Raw genomic sequence first — 13,964 nt, 5'->3', positions numbered from 1 at the left:
AGGTGGAGGTTGCAGTGAGCCGAGATCACAGCACTGCACTCCAGCTTGGGCAACAGAGCCAGGGAACAAAGATGTTTGTGAGAAAAAAGAAGGGTGTTGCTTAATTTGAGAAAACTAGTAAAAGTAAAAATAATTTCAAAATATGTTTGGTGAAATTTTAACTTAAGATGTCAAGAAGCTTTGCTATGTTAAGAAACTTTCTATCTCAATCCAGTTCTGATTTTCTTTAGTAGTATGTAATTCTTGAGTCCAGTGAAAAGTTGCATCTAAGCCATTTAGAAATTGTCAGTTGTAGTCCTTGCTCACTAAAGCCTCAGGAGTTTACTTTCTCAGTAAAACTCAGAAAACTGAGGCTTGCGAGGAAGCAGAGTCGTCTCCTCTTGCCTCCATGATTGGGCGTTGGAATTCCACCAAGTGTTACGAAAAAATTCAGGTCTAAGATGTGAAGATGTCAAAGTGTATTGTGCCACACACACATACCCACCTACACATATATTGATATAGGTATATATATGTATACATACATACACATTTTATGGTCACTTAGATTTGAGTTGAAAATCCATCGAAATTTTATATAGGAAGAGCTGGGATATTAGCCCTTACCTTCACACTTACTTTACAGTTCAGTTCTAAAGATTGTACTTAGCTATTTGTAAATGCTTAAATTTTGCACTTGGGTATTTGTAAATCTCATCAACAACCAATTTGTATCTCAATAGAGTGAAAAAAATCTATATCATATTGATTAGAGTTTTAATTGAAATAACTTTTTGTATGTTTTAAGGTGAAAATATAATCTTAAGGCTTCCATGGGAATGAACACAAATGTTAATAGTGGGTATATATGAGTGGCGGGATTATGAATAATCATAATTATCTATATAGCTTTTCAATTGTTGTTTAATGAGTTTTGATTTTATAGCCTGAAACATGTTGATTCAAAATGACTCTTAGTTATTTGGAAAGTCTCTTCTGAACTTCTAGAAGTTCTTTTTCCGTAGCACTTCCATTATTGCCTTTCTTTTCTTTCTTTCTTTTTTTTTTTTTTGAGACAGAGTTTTGCTCTTATTGCCCAGGCTGGAGTGCAATGGCACAACCTCGGTTCACCCTCCGCCTCTTGGGTTCAAGTGATTCTTCTGCCTCAGCCTTGTGGCTGAGATTACAGCCATGCACAACCATGGCCGGATAATTTTGTATTTTTAGTAGAGATGGGGTTTCTCCATGTTGGTTGGTCAGGTTGGTCTTGAACTCCCTACCTCAGGTGATCCACTCGCCTCAGCCTGCCAAAGTGCTGGGATTACAGTCGTGAGCCATTGCACCAGGCCGCTTTTCTTTTTATCTATGGAGTTCTTACAGCTCAGGACTTAAGTAAGTCGCTAAGTATCACTCCCCATGTTTGTAAGCTTGACTGTCTTAGCACAGTACTATAGACTGGGTGGCTTCAATAATGGAGATTTGTTTTTCTCACAGTTTTGGAGGTTAGAACGCCGAGATTAGGGTGCCAGCATGATAAGGCTCTGGTGAGGGCTCTCTTCCTGGCTTGTAGATAGCTGCCTTCTCCCCGTGTCCTTTCTTGGTAGAGGGAGAGTGAGCAGCTTCCTGGTGTCTCTTCTTATAAGGGCTCTAATCCCATCATTAGGGCCCTACTCTCCTAGCCTCATCTAATCCTAATTACCCACCAAAAGCGCCATCTCCAAATACCATTACATTGAAGGTTAGAGTTTCAACATATATATTTTTGGGGGACTCAACATTCAGTCCATAACACTTTTTAAAATTTAAACTGGTAGTATAGAAGATTTCCATAAATGGCATCTAAATAGAAAAATACTGGCAGAATATACAAGAAAGCATTAATGGTAGTTATTTCTAGACAGTAGGATTAGAGGTTTTCTCCATTTTCTGTGAATTCAGAGTATATTGCTTTTATAACAGAAAAAATACAATAGGTATTATTTTAAAAAGAAAATGAAATACTACAGAATGTTCCATTTCCTAATAATCTTGGAATTTTCAAAATCTTTTTATTTCATCTTCTTGAAATTTTTCTGAGAATTAATAAAAGTGTCTGCGGAACATAGAGCACTCAGTTCTTGGCACATAATAGAGTTGCATAAATTTACTGGTCCTCCTTTTCCTCCTTTTAACATGATGACAATGTTAATGATAATAACAATGATAATTACTATATTGCCATAGGAGATATACCATTGGGCATATATTATAGGCAAATAAAGTAGACAATAGCCACAAAGTCAGGGCAGACACATTTGTTGCGAGGTTTTTAAAAATGAGTTACTTATAAATAGAATAGCCTATTCATTGTCTTTACTTTTGGAATTCTTAGTCTTTTTGATTCTGAGAAAATGAATTGGTTAAAAAAGTTGGTAGATTGTTCTGAATTAGCATTCAGTTACAAATTAATATGAGCTCCTTAACTCTGTGCAATAAAATGGCACGCAGATGTGACACTGAGAAAACTTGAAGTCAGTTTTTGATGTGTCAAACTTTCATTCTAAAGACTGATTGAAGCCTAATACTTACTGTTATGGAACATTTTTTTGTCGTTTTTTTTTTGTTTGTTTTGGTTCCTCTATAAGAGCTCTCTCTTCTCTACTTTCTAATGCATTGTTTCTAGTGCTCTATCTTGTGTATGGAGTCTGTCATTGGTAACTTTTTCCCAATTAATTCCACATCTGAGTGTAATATTTCTAGTTGTTGGCTCCATAAATCAATAGGTTGAAGTGCCCTGCAAGGTAGTCATGTTTTTTGTCACGTAGGGACCTGACTGCTCGCCAAATAAATTATGACATTATGATGTACTATTTCCAATCACTATAAATTTTCAATATTTAGTGTATCAGTCATACCAAGTCAAGATCCAGTTATTTAGTTTCACTTACATCTGTATTTTAGATGAGAATCCTTTTTCCCATTAGTAGATTTGAATTTCTTTCTCTCTCAGAGTCAAATTCCAAACATGCCTTATAAAACCAGTCATAAAATATACACATAAACTGTTTTTGTGTTTATAAGTAGATTCAAAAACATACAGTGGTAAAACTATATCCCAAATTAAAATCTGTCCACTTAAATGGTGTTCTGTTTTGTTTTTTAACACTTAGATTACTTTTATCACTGTTGCTTTTGTAATTTGATTCCCAGATATTAGACAAACATATCTAGGTAATTCTCTGTATTGTATTGAAACATGGTCTTGATTGGGAGCTTAAACTATCATCTCACAAATGATCCTCAGCTGTGAAAAGAATCAATTGTTCTGAATTTGGGGCTATCTACACCATGGTTAATATGTAACACCACTACCAAAATTACTTTCTTAAATTCTGTTTTGATGATCTTAAAAATAATTTGTATTCTTTATTTTTATTTTTCTTTTCTTCTTTACCAACAGGACACAAAAATCGCTTCATTGGAGCGAAACATAAGGGATCTTGAGGATGAGATCCAGATGTTAAAAGCCAATGGTGTGCTGAACACTGAGGACCGCGAAGAAGAGATCAAACAAATTGAGGTTTACAAAAGTCACTCCAAGTTTATGAAGACCAAGGTACAGTCCAGGGTTATAAACTTTTATGTTCTTAGTGTGACTAGAAAGTTACAGTTTACATATGTACTTTTTCCAAATACCCATATAATATGCTTTATGTGATATTATTTAATATATGGACAACAAAGGAGAATGCAGAAGATTTTTAGTTCAGACATATAGATTCCAAAAAGCAATCACGGAAAACCTTTGGTGGAATTTCTCCTTACTGAGAGGTTCAGGCTTTAATTAGGAGTTCCTTTGGTGTTCCTCTTCCTTGGGAATTAACATATTTATAGTCCACTCTCTTCCAAATTTCCACCATCACTTAAGTTTGCTATTTTTTTGAAGTTGCTATCGTTGCCAAATTTCTTGCCTCTCCTAGAAGGTGTTTGTCTCAAAATATTTGCTATTACAAGCCAATTTAACTCATTTAAATGTTATTAGGTTGGGAGGCTGAGGCAGGCAGATCAGCTGAGGTCAGGAGTTCGAGACCAGCCTGTCTAATGTGGTGAAACCCTGTCTCTACAAAAAAATACAAAAATTAGCCAGGCATGGTGGCATGCACCTGTAATCCCAGCTTCTCGGGAGGCTGAGGCAGGAGAATCACTTGAACCCGGGAGGTAGAGGTTGCAGTGAGCTGAGATGGTACCACTGCACTCCAGCCTGGGTGACAGAACAAGACTACATCTCAAAAGAAAAAAAAAAAAAGTTATTAAGCTATTGTGGTTTTAGCATAGTGTTTAAGACATAAATAGTTTTGAGCCCCAGTGCTGCCCTTTAGTTAAATTATTAAAATTCCCTAAGCCTCAGTTTCTTTATCCATGAAATAAGGATAAGAAAAATACCTACATCATTGGGTTGGTCTGATGATTCCAGGAGATTATTCATTTAAAGCCCCTAGTCCCTTGTCTGATCTCTAGAAAGTATCCATCAAATGTCAGGCATTGTTGTTGATAGTAGTATTAATGTTACTAATAATGTTATAATAGTAACATTAATATGGACTAATAGATTCCATATCTATTGCTATGGAATCTTTATAAAATATTTTAGAGTAACCTGCTCCATTAGTTTATATTGTTATTGTCAGTTTTAAAGATTTTGGATTGTATTTTTTCAAAAATAAACTTGGGGCTTTAAAAGGACCAAGCACCTGAATATTTATTATTTTTACATAGGCATAATTATTAAATTTATGAATAGCCCAAATAGGTCTTTTGAGACTGTGAGATGCTTTTATCTATTCCTCTGTTTAAATCATTTTGCTTCTGAAAATAATAACTGCACCAATTAAAAATTTTTTGTTCTTTTTTCTTTTTCTACCACTTGCTCTTAAATATGCCTGTTCTCTTGTTCTAGGTTTTAATCTTGTTTGTTACTTTATGAAATGCAGTAGAGTTGGAGTAGTGCAGACCTCTGTGAGAAAGCAGTGGGAGAGGAGAGAAAAATGTTTAAATGATTTTTATCAGTTGTGAAATATGTGCATACTCCTTGCTGAGTTTGCAAATTATAGGGAGGAAATGATATCTATCTAGCATTTACTTCATCACAATGTGTGTGTGTGTGTGTGTGTGTATGCATGCATGTATACACAAGGAAAAAACACAAAACTATTCTTCTGTCAACTTTCCATCTCTAACTAGATGTTGAGATTGTGCTGAAAACATGGATCAAGGAGTGGAGATGAGGGATTTGAATCATCTCCAGTGGATTTGAATGTAACCAGGGACTGCCTCAAAGTTTCGAATAGGTTTCCCTGCTCAGTCCTTCCTCTGGTTTCTTCCTTGCAGTCCCTCCCTCTCAGAGAGTTAAGCCGAGGTTCGGTGAGCACAGTACTAGGGTGACCTGCATACAGTGCCTGAATCATTCTGGGAATGAAGACCAGAGGCACAGATACGAGCGAACTCAAGAAGTTTGGGGGAAATTATTGTTTTGGCTTAAACTTTCCCCCCGACTCTGTTATTCCACAATGGGAGATTGTTCAAGCCACTTCTACAACTGAAAATGTCATGAAATTTGTAAACTCTGCCCCTCATCATGGACTCTGTCCAGGTGAATAAAACATTTATATGATCTTCAGCAAGTCATGACCTTTATTAGCCCACATTTGTCTGAGAGACCATCAATCCTTGAGTTAGATTTAACTTTTAATGGCTAGTTACTTTTAATGGTTCCAGAAGTGGTCAGGTCAGAAGAATGTTTGAGGGAAGTAGTGGAGTGAGGTGGAAAGACCACAGGCTGAAGATGAAAGCAGACTCCAGCAAGTCTCCAGCCTGCCTTTGCCAGCTGCATAGGGAGTGACTTGAGGAGTGACCAAAGTCACTCGACCACACTGTCTTCTATAAAATAGGGGCGACAGCACCAGCCTTACAGGATGGTTCAGATGGACTAAATAATATTAAAATGGAATAGTGTAGTTAAAGTACCTGGCTCAAAAAACCAGCTAATAATGATAAATATTATTATTGAAGAAGTATAACCAAATAATAATCATTACAATAAGTGTTATATTTAACTTGACTAATGGGAAAAATGGATTTCTAAGAAATACAAATAAAATGAATTCTTACATCATGCGGATACCTCTTTTACTGTTGAAAATTAGCTAGAAAGTACTAGTAAGGGTCAGTTTTTAATATTTTCTTCATTGAAAGAATGTTCTTATTGGATCGAACTATAACATTTATTGCTAATGTTTCCTATCATTAATTACTTACTTTTCTTAATTCCCCTACTTGGTTTTTTTGTTTGTTTGTTTGTTTTGAGACAGGCTCTCACTCTGTCACCCAGGCTGGGGTGCAGTGGTATGATCTTGGCTCACTGCAGCCTCCGCCTGCCAGGTTCAAGCACTTCTCTCACCCTAGCCTCCTGAGTAGCTGGGATTATAGGTGCGCACAACCACACCAGCTATTTTTTGTGTTTTTTTGGTAGAGATGGGGTTTCACCATGTTGGTCAGGCTGGTCTCAAACTCCTGATCTCAAGTGATCTGCTGCCTGCCTCAGCCTCTCAAAGTGCTGGGATTACAGGTGTGAGCCACCACACCCAGCCCAATTCTCCTACTTTGAGTGATGAGTGTAATTCCTCATTTAAGCCTGGGAATACTGCTTGCATTACTTATTAAAATGAATAAATCATGTAGATTGGAGGGAAAGAAAGTATTTTAAATAGGCACGTGGAAGAGTGTGCAATTCCATCGTGATCCAGAGCAGGTAGTTGGAACTGGTAGGGTTTCTTGAAAGCTCTGTGATTAAATTAAGTATCAGTGAATGCCTGAATTGCTTTTACAAATATGACATCATAGAAAAAACATGATATAACATTTTTGGAAAGGTAGAAGGTGGGTTGCAAAACTCAACTTGTACAAAGGCAGGAATACAAAACATAGTCAGCCAGGGTAGAAATCCTGGCATCTTGCAAGTCCTTTGGCATGAACATTGTCTCTGAGAACTGAGCCTCTGGGAGATCTCAGATGTGTAACTCTCATCTGTTGGAAACTCCAGTTCCTACCCCAACGCTGAAGGGTTAGAGGAATCAAACTGTGAGAGATGAATCTCAGAGGCCATGGAAAGCATGAATTACTTTCAGGAGCTCCATTAAGCCTCGGAGAATGGAACATACCAAATACATAATTGTTTTTCTGGTAGGGAAAGAATAATGGCATTTCCTTTCTGTACAAGGCTTCGTTCCTAGTCTAACACGTTTTTCATCTACTCATTCCAGTATTTCTATATTAGCTACTCCCTCTGTTTCCAGTGTTTGCCAGAGATGCCGATCTGCTGTGTTAGATCTCCTCCTTTATTCTGAATTTGTAACACATTTTCTTATAAACTTCTGATAGATTACAAACCTCCTAACCCAAACTGCATGATAGTAAGCATATCACTTTCTAGACATGAGGGCCATATCTGCAGTGAAAAAGAAGCTGTTTTCCTTGGCAGAGTGTTTTTTTTTCAGGGTGTAGTTTGTGTCATAGACGTAAGTGGGGGAAGAATTTTCAGACAGGATGAAGTGTGCCTGATGTCCACATGGACTTCATATAAAGCATGTGATGTAATTCCGATTGGCTTTTCTTCTGGCCATCACAGAGACAGACCTTTCTTGGCCTCAGTTCTCATGTATGTTCGATTGCATCACTTTCCATTTTTATGGAATTTATGGCTGTAAAAGAAGCAAAAGGCATATTTTTATGGGAGAATATGATTTTTTTTTTACCTTGTGACTATGTTCCCTTTAGAAAAGCTTTTTTCTGTTATTGTCTGCATAAATATTTATTTAAAATTTACCTTATGGCAGCAATATCTGAAAGCTATTTAGAGCCACTGCCTATTTAATATTTATAGACTTAAATAGTTTCATCATTATCAATCTATTTTTATTGACTAAAGGAGGTATATGTAGAACCTGCCATGCCCTTCTTCCTGACTAAACCCCATTCTCTATATCCAGTTGATTTCCTTTTCATTTCCCTCTCAATACCCCAACCCCCACACTAGCTTTCTACTGTGGGATTTGTGGAAGTTAGCACAAATCAGTTTTTTCACTGTAAATATCATCTTTGCTTAGGTGTGTCGAGTTGAAAGTTTTTGAGCGTTAATTTCAGATGAATCAGTTTCATATGTGGAATCGACTATAAACTGTGCTGTCAGCTACAACTGGACATGATTTGGGGCCATACCCCCCTGAGAAGAGTGCTGATCATAACAGATTTTAATATCTTTTATCATTTTAGGTAATCCTAATTCTGATTTTCCCTGTTTTTATTTATACTATATTCTTGTTATGTATGAGAGAGAACTTCTTACTTTTGTTCCACATAAAAATGACCACACACTCATGATTCATTAAATTATAGAGAAATAATGTATTTCAGATACTGCACCTATCTGAGCAGTGCTCACTTGCTCACATATACCTGGGGCACATTGATAAACAGTCATGATTTTTTCCCAGTGAATATTTAAGCATACTTAGGATCCTTCTCAAGACTGCTTTTTGTTTAGCCACTACTAATCCTTTAGATTTGGCTAGCAGGATGAAGCTTGTTTGTTCCCTGACATAGTCTGACTTCTTGCAAATGGGATTTCCATTCATATTAACCTTTCTACTAAGTTGTGCAACCTGAACCCTTCTGAACATAGGAGTCTCACTCCTGTTCATGCTCAGCTGATATTGTCAGTAGCTTGTTATTGTTTATGTCAGTTTTCTTGCTGAAAACAACAAAAATTGTTGAATGAAGTATATTTTTAAACGTATATTTTAAAATGTACTTATGAGCTCTTGAGTAAGAAAGAACCTCAAGGGTCAAAGCTAAGCCATAGCAGGAAGCTTGTGTGATAAGTAGAGCATGGGTTATGTATTAGTCTGTTCTCATGCTTCTAATAAAGACATATATACCCAAGACTGGCTAATTTATAAAGGAAAGAGGTTTAATGAACTCACAGTTCCACATGGCTGGGGAGGCCTCACAATCATGGCAGAAGGCGAATGAAGAGCAAAGTCATGTCTTACATGGCAGCAGGCAAGAGAGCATATGCAGGGGAACTGCCCTTTATAAAACCATCAGATCTCATGAGACTTATTCACTGTCATGAGAACAGCATGGGAAAGACTGACCCTGCCCCCATGATTCAATTACCTCCCGCTGGGTACCTTCCAGGACATGTGGGAATTATGGGAGCTACAATTCAAGATGAGATTTGGGTGGGGACACAGCCAAACCATATCAGGTTATTTATCCTTGTGGGCAATTTTCAGATAGATGAACTTGGGCTCTGGTTTTCATAGCCACAAGGACATTGAAGAAAAGAGACAGAAGTCTGGGCCTACTCAAGATGAGGGATAGTAGGAACCTTATTACCACCACCACATGAAGCTGGGATCTCAGATGGCTATACTGCTAGTGCAGAGGCAAACTAAAAATAACCTTACCATATTCCCCCTCCTCACACTTAGACTAGGGGACTCCAGGGAAAATTTTCTGTTTTAAAACTTTAAGCCAAGTAAAAGATGAAAAAATTTGTTCTCAGAATCCATAACCACAGCTGGCTCTTACATGAGTGTGCTGTGCAAGATGATCTAAAAACTTCAGGTAGAGAATGTAGCTTAAAGCAGCTACATTCTTGGTTGGTAGTGTACTCAGGTATTGGCAGAGGCAAATTCTCTAAAGGACCAAATAGGCCTTAAAATATTTTTCCAGATAAAGTTCCAAAAAAAACTAGTACACAGTACCAAAAAAGGAGAAAAATCACAAAATCTTCAGGAAAACAGGCCACTATAAGTGATAGTCAGTAGAAAGAATAAACAGCAGAATCAGAAAGCAAATACTTCAAAAGTTGGAATTATAAGAAAAAGACTATGAAATATTAACGTGTGTTTAATATGTTTAAATAAATAAGAGATTGAAAATATAAATAAAGAGCAAGAGACTATAAGAAACCAAGCAAACTTAAAGATAACCAAATCAAGCCTTATAGTCTGAAGGATTATCTTAGGAATGAAACAAGGCTGAAAATTAGTATGATAAGCATCCAACTTAAAAAGTTAGGAAAATAGAATAAGCCCAAAGAAAGTAGAAGGAAGGAAACATTTAAAAGCAGCAGACATGAATGAAACAGAAAATAAAAGTGTAATTGCAGAGTCAATATAGCCAAAATTGGTTCCTTGATTAGAATACTTTACTTGACATGTGTCTACTGAGATTCATCAGGAAAAAGAGTGGCTAAAGCTAAAATAAAACTTAAAAAAAGAGAGGTTAATAACGTAGAATATTAGAAATGAAAAGGAAGACATAATCATAAATACTATTGATACAAAGATAAGTGGGTTTTATAAACATTTCCTGCAAATAAGTGTGAAAATGTAGATGAAACAAAAAATTCTTTGGGGAAAAAAATGTATCAACACTGACTCAACTAATTAGAAACATGAATATTCCTATAGCCATTAAAAGTGGATTAGTAAGTAATGTTCTTTGGAAAAAGAAAATAGCAGCTCTGAATGGTTTTGCTGGTGATTTCTAATGAACATTAGTGTAAAAAAAACTCCAATTTCACAGAAACCATTTCCAAACACATTAAAAGAAGGAACACTTCCTACTTCATTTGGAGGGCTATATTGGTATTAAAACCTGATAAGGACAGCATAGGATAGGAAAATTATAAACCAATCTCAGTCATAAACAGAAATAAAAGATCCTTACAAAATATTAGTAAGCTGAATACAGTAACATATGAAAAATATATAATGACTGAGTGGAGTTTTTCATAGTAATGCCAGGGGAGATTAAGGTTAAAAATTTCATTAATGTGATTCATTACAATAACATATGAAAGTTGAAAAATGGTGATAAACCATAAGATACAGAAAAAATGTTTGGTGATGTTAAACATTCACTAATGATTAAAGAATACTTTTGGCATAGTTGTAATAATGCGAAGCCTAATAAAATGTCTATAAAAAACCAATGCAGACACAAAATGTAATGACGAAACGTTGACATTCTTCCCTTTGAAGCCTGAAGCAAGACAAAGGGGCCGCCATGACCAACAGGCCTCTGTCTTTCTGCATGGCCTGTCCGTGTGTCTGGTGTGGTCTTCCTCACACCATGGTGGTCACAGGGTGGTTGAGCTTCCATACCATGGTGGCTGGCTTCCAGTGGGTAGAAGCAGAAGCTGCCAGACCCTCTGTAGGCTAGGGCTAGAACAGGTGTACTGATTATTTTGCTGCATTTGGTTGGCAGAAGGGTCACAGTCCAGCCCAGGTTCAAGAAGAGGGTAAACAAACTTCAGCTCTAGTTGTGAGGAGCAACATTTGTGTACAAGTAGGAAGGAATGAAGGAATTGGTAGAAAGTCTCTGCAGATCATCTACCTGCACAACACATATCAAATTGGCAAAAGTGTAAAAGACCCATGACATAAGTTATTGGTAAAGAGATGGAGTGATTGGCATACTTGCAAGGTGCTTGTGATCATGTAAATTAATAGAACTGTTTTGGAAAACTTTTTTTTGTTTTTGTTTTTTTGTTCCCCCTATCACCCAGGCTGGAGTGTGGTGGCGCGATCTCGGCTTACTGCAACTTCTGCCTCCTGGGTTCAAGTGATTCTCCTGCCTCAGCCTCCCAAGTAGCTGGGAACACAGGTGCCCGCCACCATGCCCAGCTAATTTTTGTATTTTTAGTGGAGATGGGGTTTCACCATATTGGTCAGGCTGGTCTCGAACTCCTGACCTTGTGATCTGCCCACCTTGGCCTCCCAAAGTGCTGGGATTACAGGTGTGAGCCATACATTTTTGTTTTATCTAGTGAAATTGAAGATGAATATGCTATGTGGTTTAGCAATTTAAATCTTAGGCATTTGAAAATATTACTGCTATGTGAACTAGGTTATATGTATAAGAATATTCAGAATAGCACTGTTTATAGTAGCAAAAAGCTAAGAACAAACCCAAATTTCTATCAACAGCAGAGTGGGCAAATTGTGGTGAAGTCTTACAATGGAATACTCTACTTTGGTGAAAATGAATGAACTCTATGTACAACGTTATGATTTAATCTCCAGGACATAAGATTGAGTAGGAAAAAAAGCAAAGTAGAAAAAAAAAATTATGCCGGGCGCGGTGGCTCACGCCTGTAATCCCAGCACTTTGGGAGGCCGAGGCGGGCGGATCACAAGGTCAGAGATCGAGACCACGGTGAAACCCCGTTTCTACTAAAAATACAAAAAATTAGCCGGGCACGGTGGCGGGCGCCTGTAGTCCCAGCTACTCAGGAGGCTGAGGCAGGAGAATGGCGTGAACCCGGGAGGCGGAGCTTGCAGTGAGCCGAGATTGCGCCACTGCACTCCAGCCTGGGCGACAGAGCGAGACTCTGTCTCAAAAAAAAAAAAAAAAAAGAAAAAGAAAAAAAAAATTGTAGCCCAAATAAAGTTTTAAAACATGCAAAACCAAATAGTATATATTTATGGATGCAAAAATATATGATCAACCTAAAAGATAAGCAAAGAAATAATAAGCACAAAATTTGGGGTGGTAATTATTTCCAAATGGGGAGAGGAGATATAAATGGGATGGGACATGGGTAATTCTAGTGATCTTTTTTGGTGAATTGAATGATGGATTTTTTTTGGTCATTTTTCCTTATACCTTATGTATATTTTATGTTCTTTTGTATCTTCTCAATATTTAATGTAAGCAAAAAGAAGATCCCCAATGCTTACTTGTTTTTTAGGATTCTTTTGCCAAATCTTGCCCTTGAATGATTATTTGCACTGTGGAGTTATGCCTTGGTTTAATTACCCATGTTAGATCCCTGTTGACTCTCCTCAGGACCATGGTGGTAACAGACTTGGTGGTTTCATAGATGAGTAGGTTTGACTGGGAAGGCTTCATTCCATTGTGAAATTTGGTCCACAGTGGGATGGAGGGCAGTCTGCTGACCTTTCCATTCCTATTTCCTATACTCTCAGTGACCTTCACAGATATTCCTCCAGAACCCAAAGACTGTGTGATTCCTAAGGCCATCTTTTTTAAGCAAATTCATGGCCTGCCTTGTTGAATTATTGATCACTGGCTGCTGAAATGGAAAGAAATCAGTAGTTGTCCAGTGTAAAGGGTAGGGGCAGCAATTTCTAATTTCTTGCAATTTTGTTGTTGTTTTGCAGATTGATCAGCTGAAGCAGGAACTTTCAAAGAAAGAGTCAGAACTTCTTGCCTTACAAACAAAGCTTGAAACCCTTAGCAATCAAAATTCAGATTGCAAGCAACACATTGAAGTGCTCAAAGAGTCGCTTACTGCCAAAGAACAGAGGGCTGCCATCCTTCAGACTGAGGTAAGGCACTGTCTCAGGATTCTAGACAGCAGAGACATGGAATTGATAGAAAATGCCCTACCTGACCAACTTTCCTCAGAAGACCCTTTATCCAAACCCTTGGGGCCAGATGTATTTTGAAATTCATATTTGTTGGGCTTTCAGAAAGATGAGATGCATTGTATAGATTGTGTAACACTGCAAGTGAAGTTGTAGCAACACCCCATAAGCAAACACATGAATATTTTTGCATTAAAAAAAAGTCTTACACTAAGTAGGATAAATAAAGACTGTATAATTAGACTCTTGTCAGTTTGCGTCAAAGGTGTTTGGTTCACACTTGAAATTTCTTTTTTTCATACTTCGGAGCATTTTAGATTTGGTAACTACAGTTAAGGGCTTGGATCTAGAATGATTGCATTTTATCAAAAATCATAAAATAACTGGAATGTCGTCTGTCTTGCTTTGCTGTGCACCATCTGTATGGGTTCCCCTTCTGGCACCCATGTTTCCAAAGAGTTCTTATTTACTAAGGAGTATCTTTCAATTTCTTTTACCCATTGAAGAAAGTCGATATTTTGTGAGTTTCTCAAAGGAAATATT

General features: G+C 37.2%; 1 protein-coding gene across 17 annotated transcripts in view; it reads left to right on the top strand.

Moving 5' to 3' along the window:
- Positions 1–13,964, top strand: part of LOC105482397 (ELKS/RAB6-interacting/CAST family member 2) — a 981,466-nt gene that overhangs the window by 329,859 nt on the left and 637,643 nt on the right. For all 17 annotated transcript variants that reach the window (XR_011620093.1, XR_011620095.1, XR_011620096.1 and 14 more), the window contains 2 exons: positions 3,419–3,574; positions 13,215–13,382. Coding sequence is in view for 12 of the 17 variants with exons in the window: in XM_071091912.1 (XP_070948013.1) it covers positions 3,419–3,574; positions 13,215–13,382 (324 nt within the window). In the remaining 5 variants the exon portion in view is untranslated. The remainder of the gene's footprint in view (positions 1–3,418; positions 3,575–13,214; positions 13,383–13,964) is intronic.

This window comes from Macaca nemestrina, chromosome 2 (genome assembly GCF_043159975.1).
Source record: "Macaca nemestrina isolate mMacNem1 chromosome 2, mMacNem.hap1, whole genome shotgun sequence".
NCBI classification, from domain to species: domain Eukaryota; kingdom Metazoa; phylum Chordata; class Mammalia; order Primates; family Cercopithecidae; genus Macaca; species Macaca nemestrina.
This window is presented reverse-complemented; position numbering and strand designations above follow the sequence as displayed.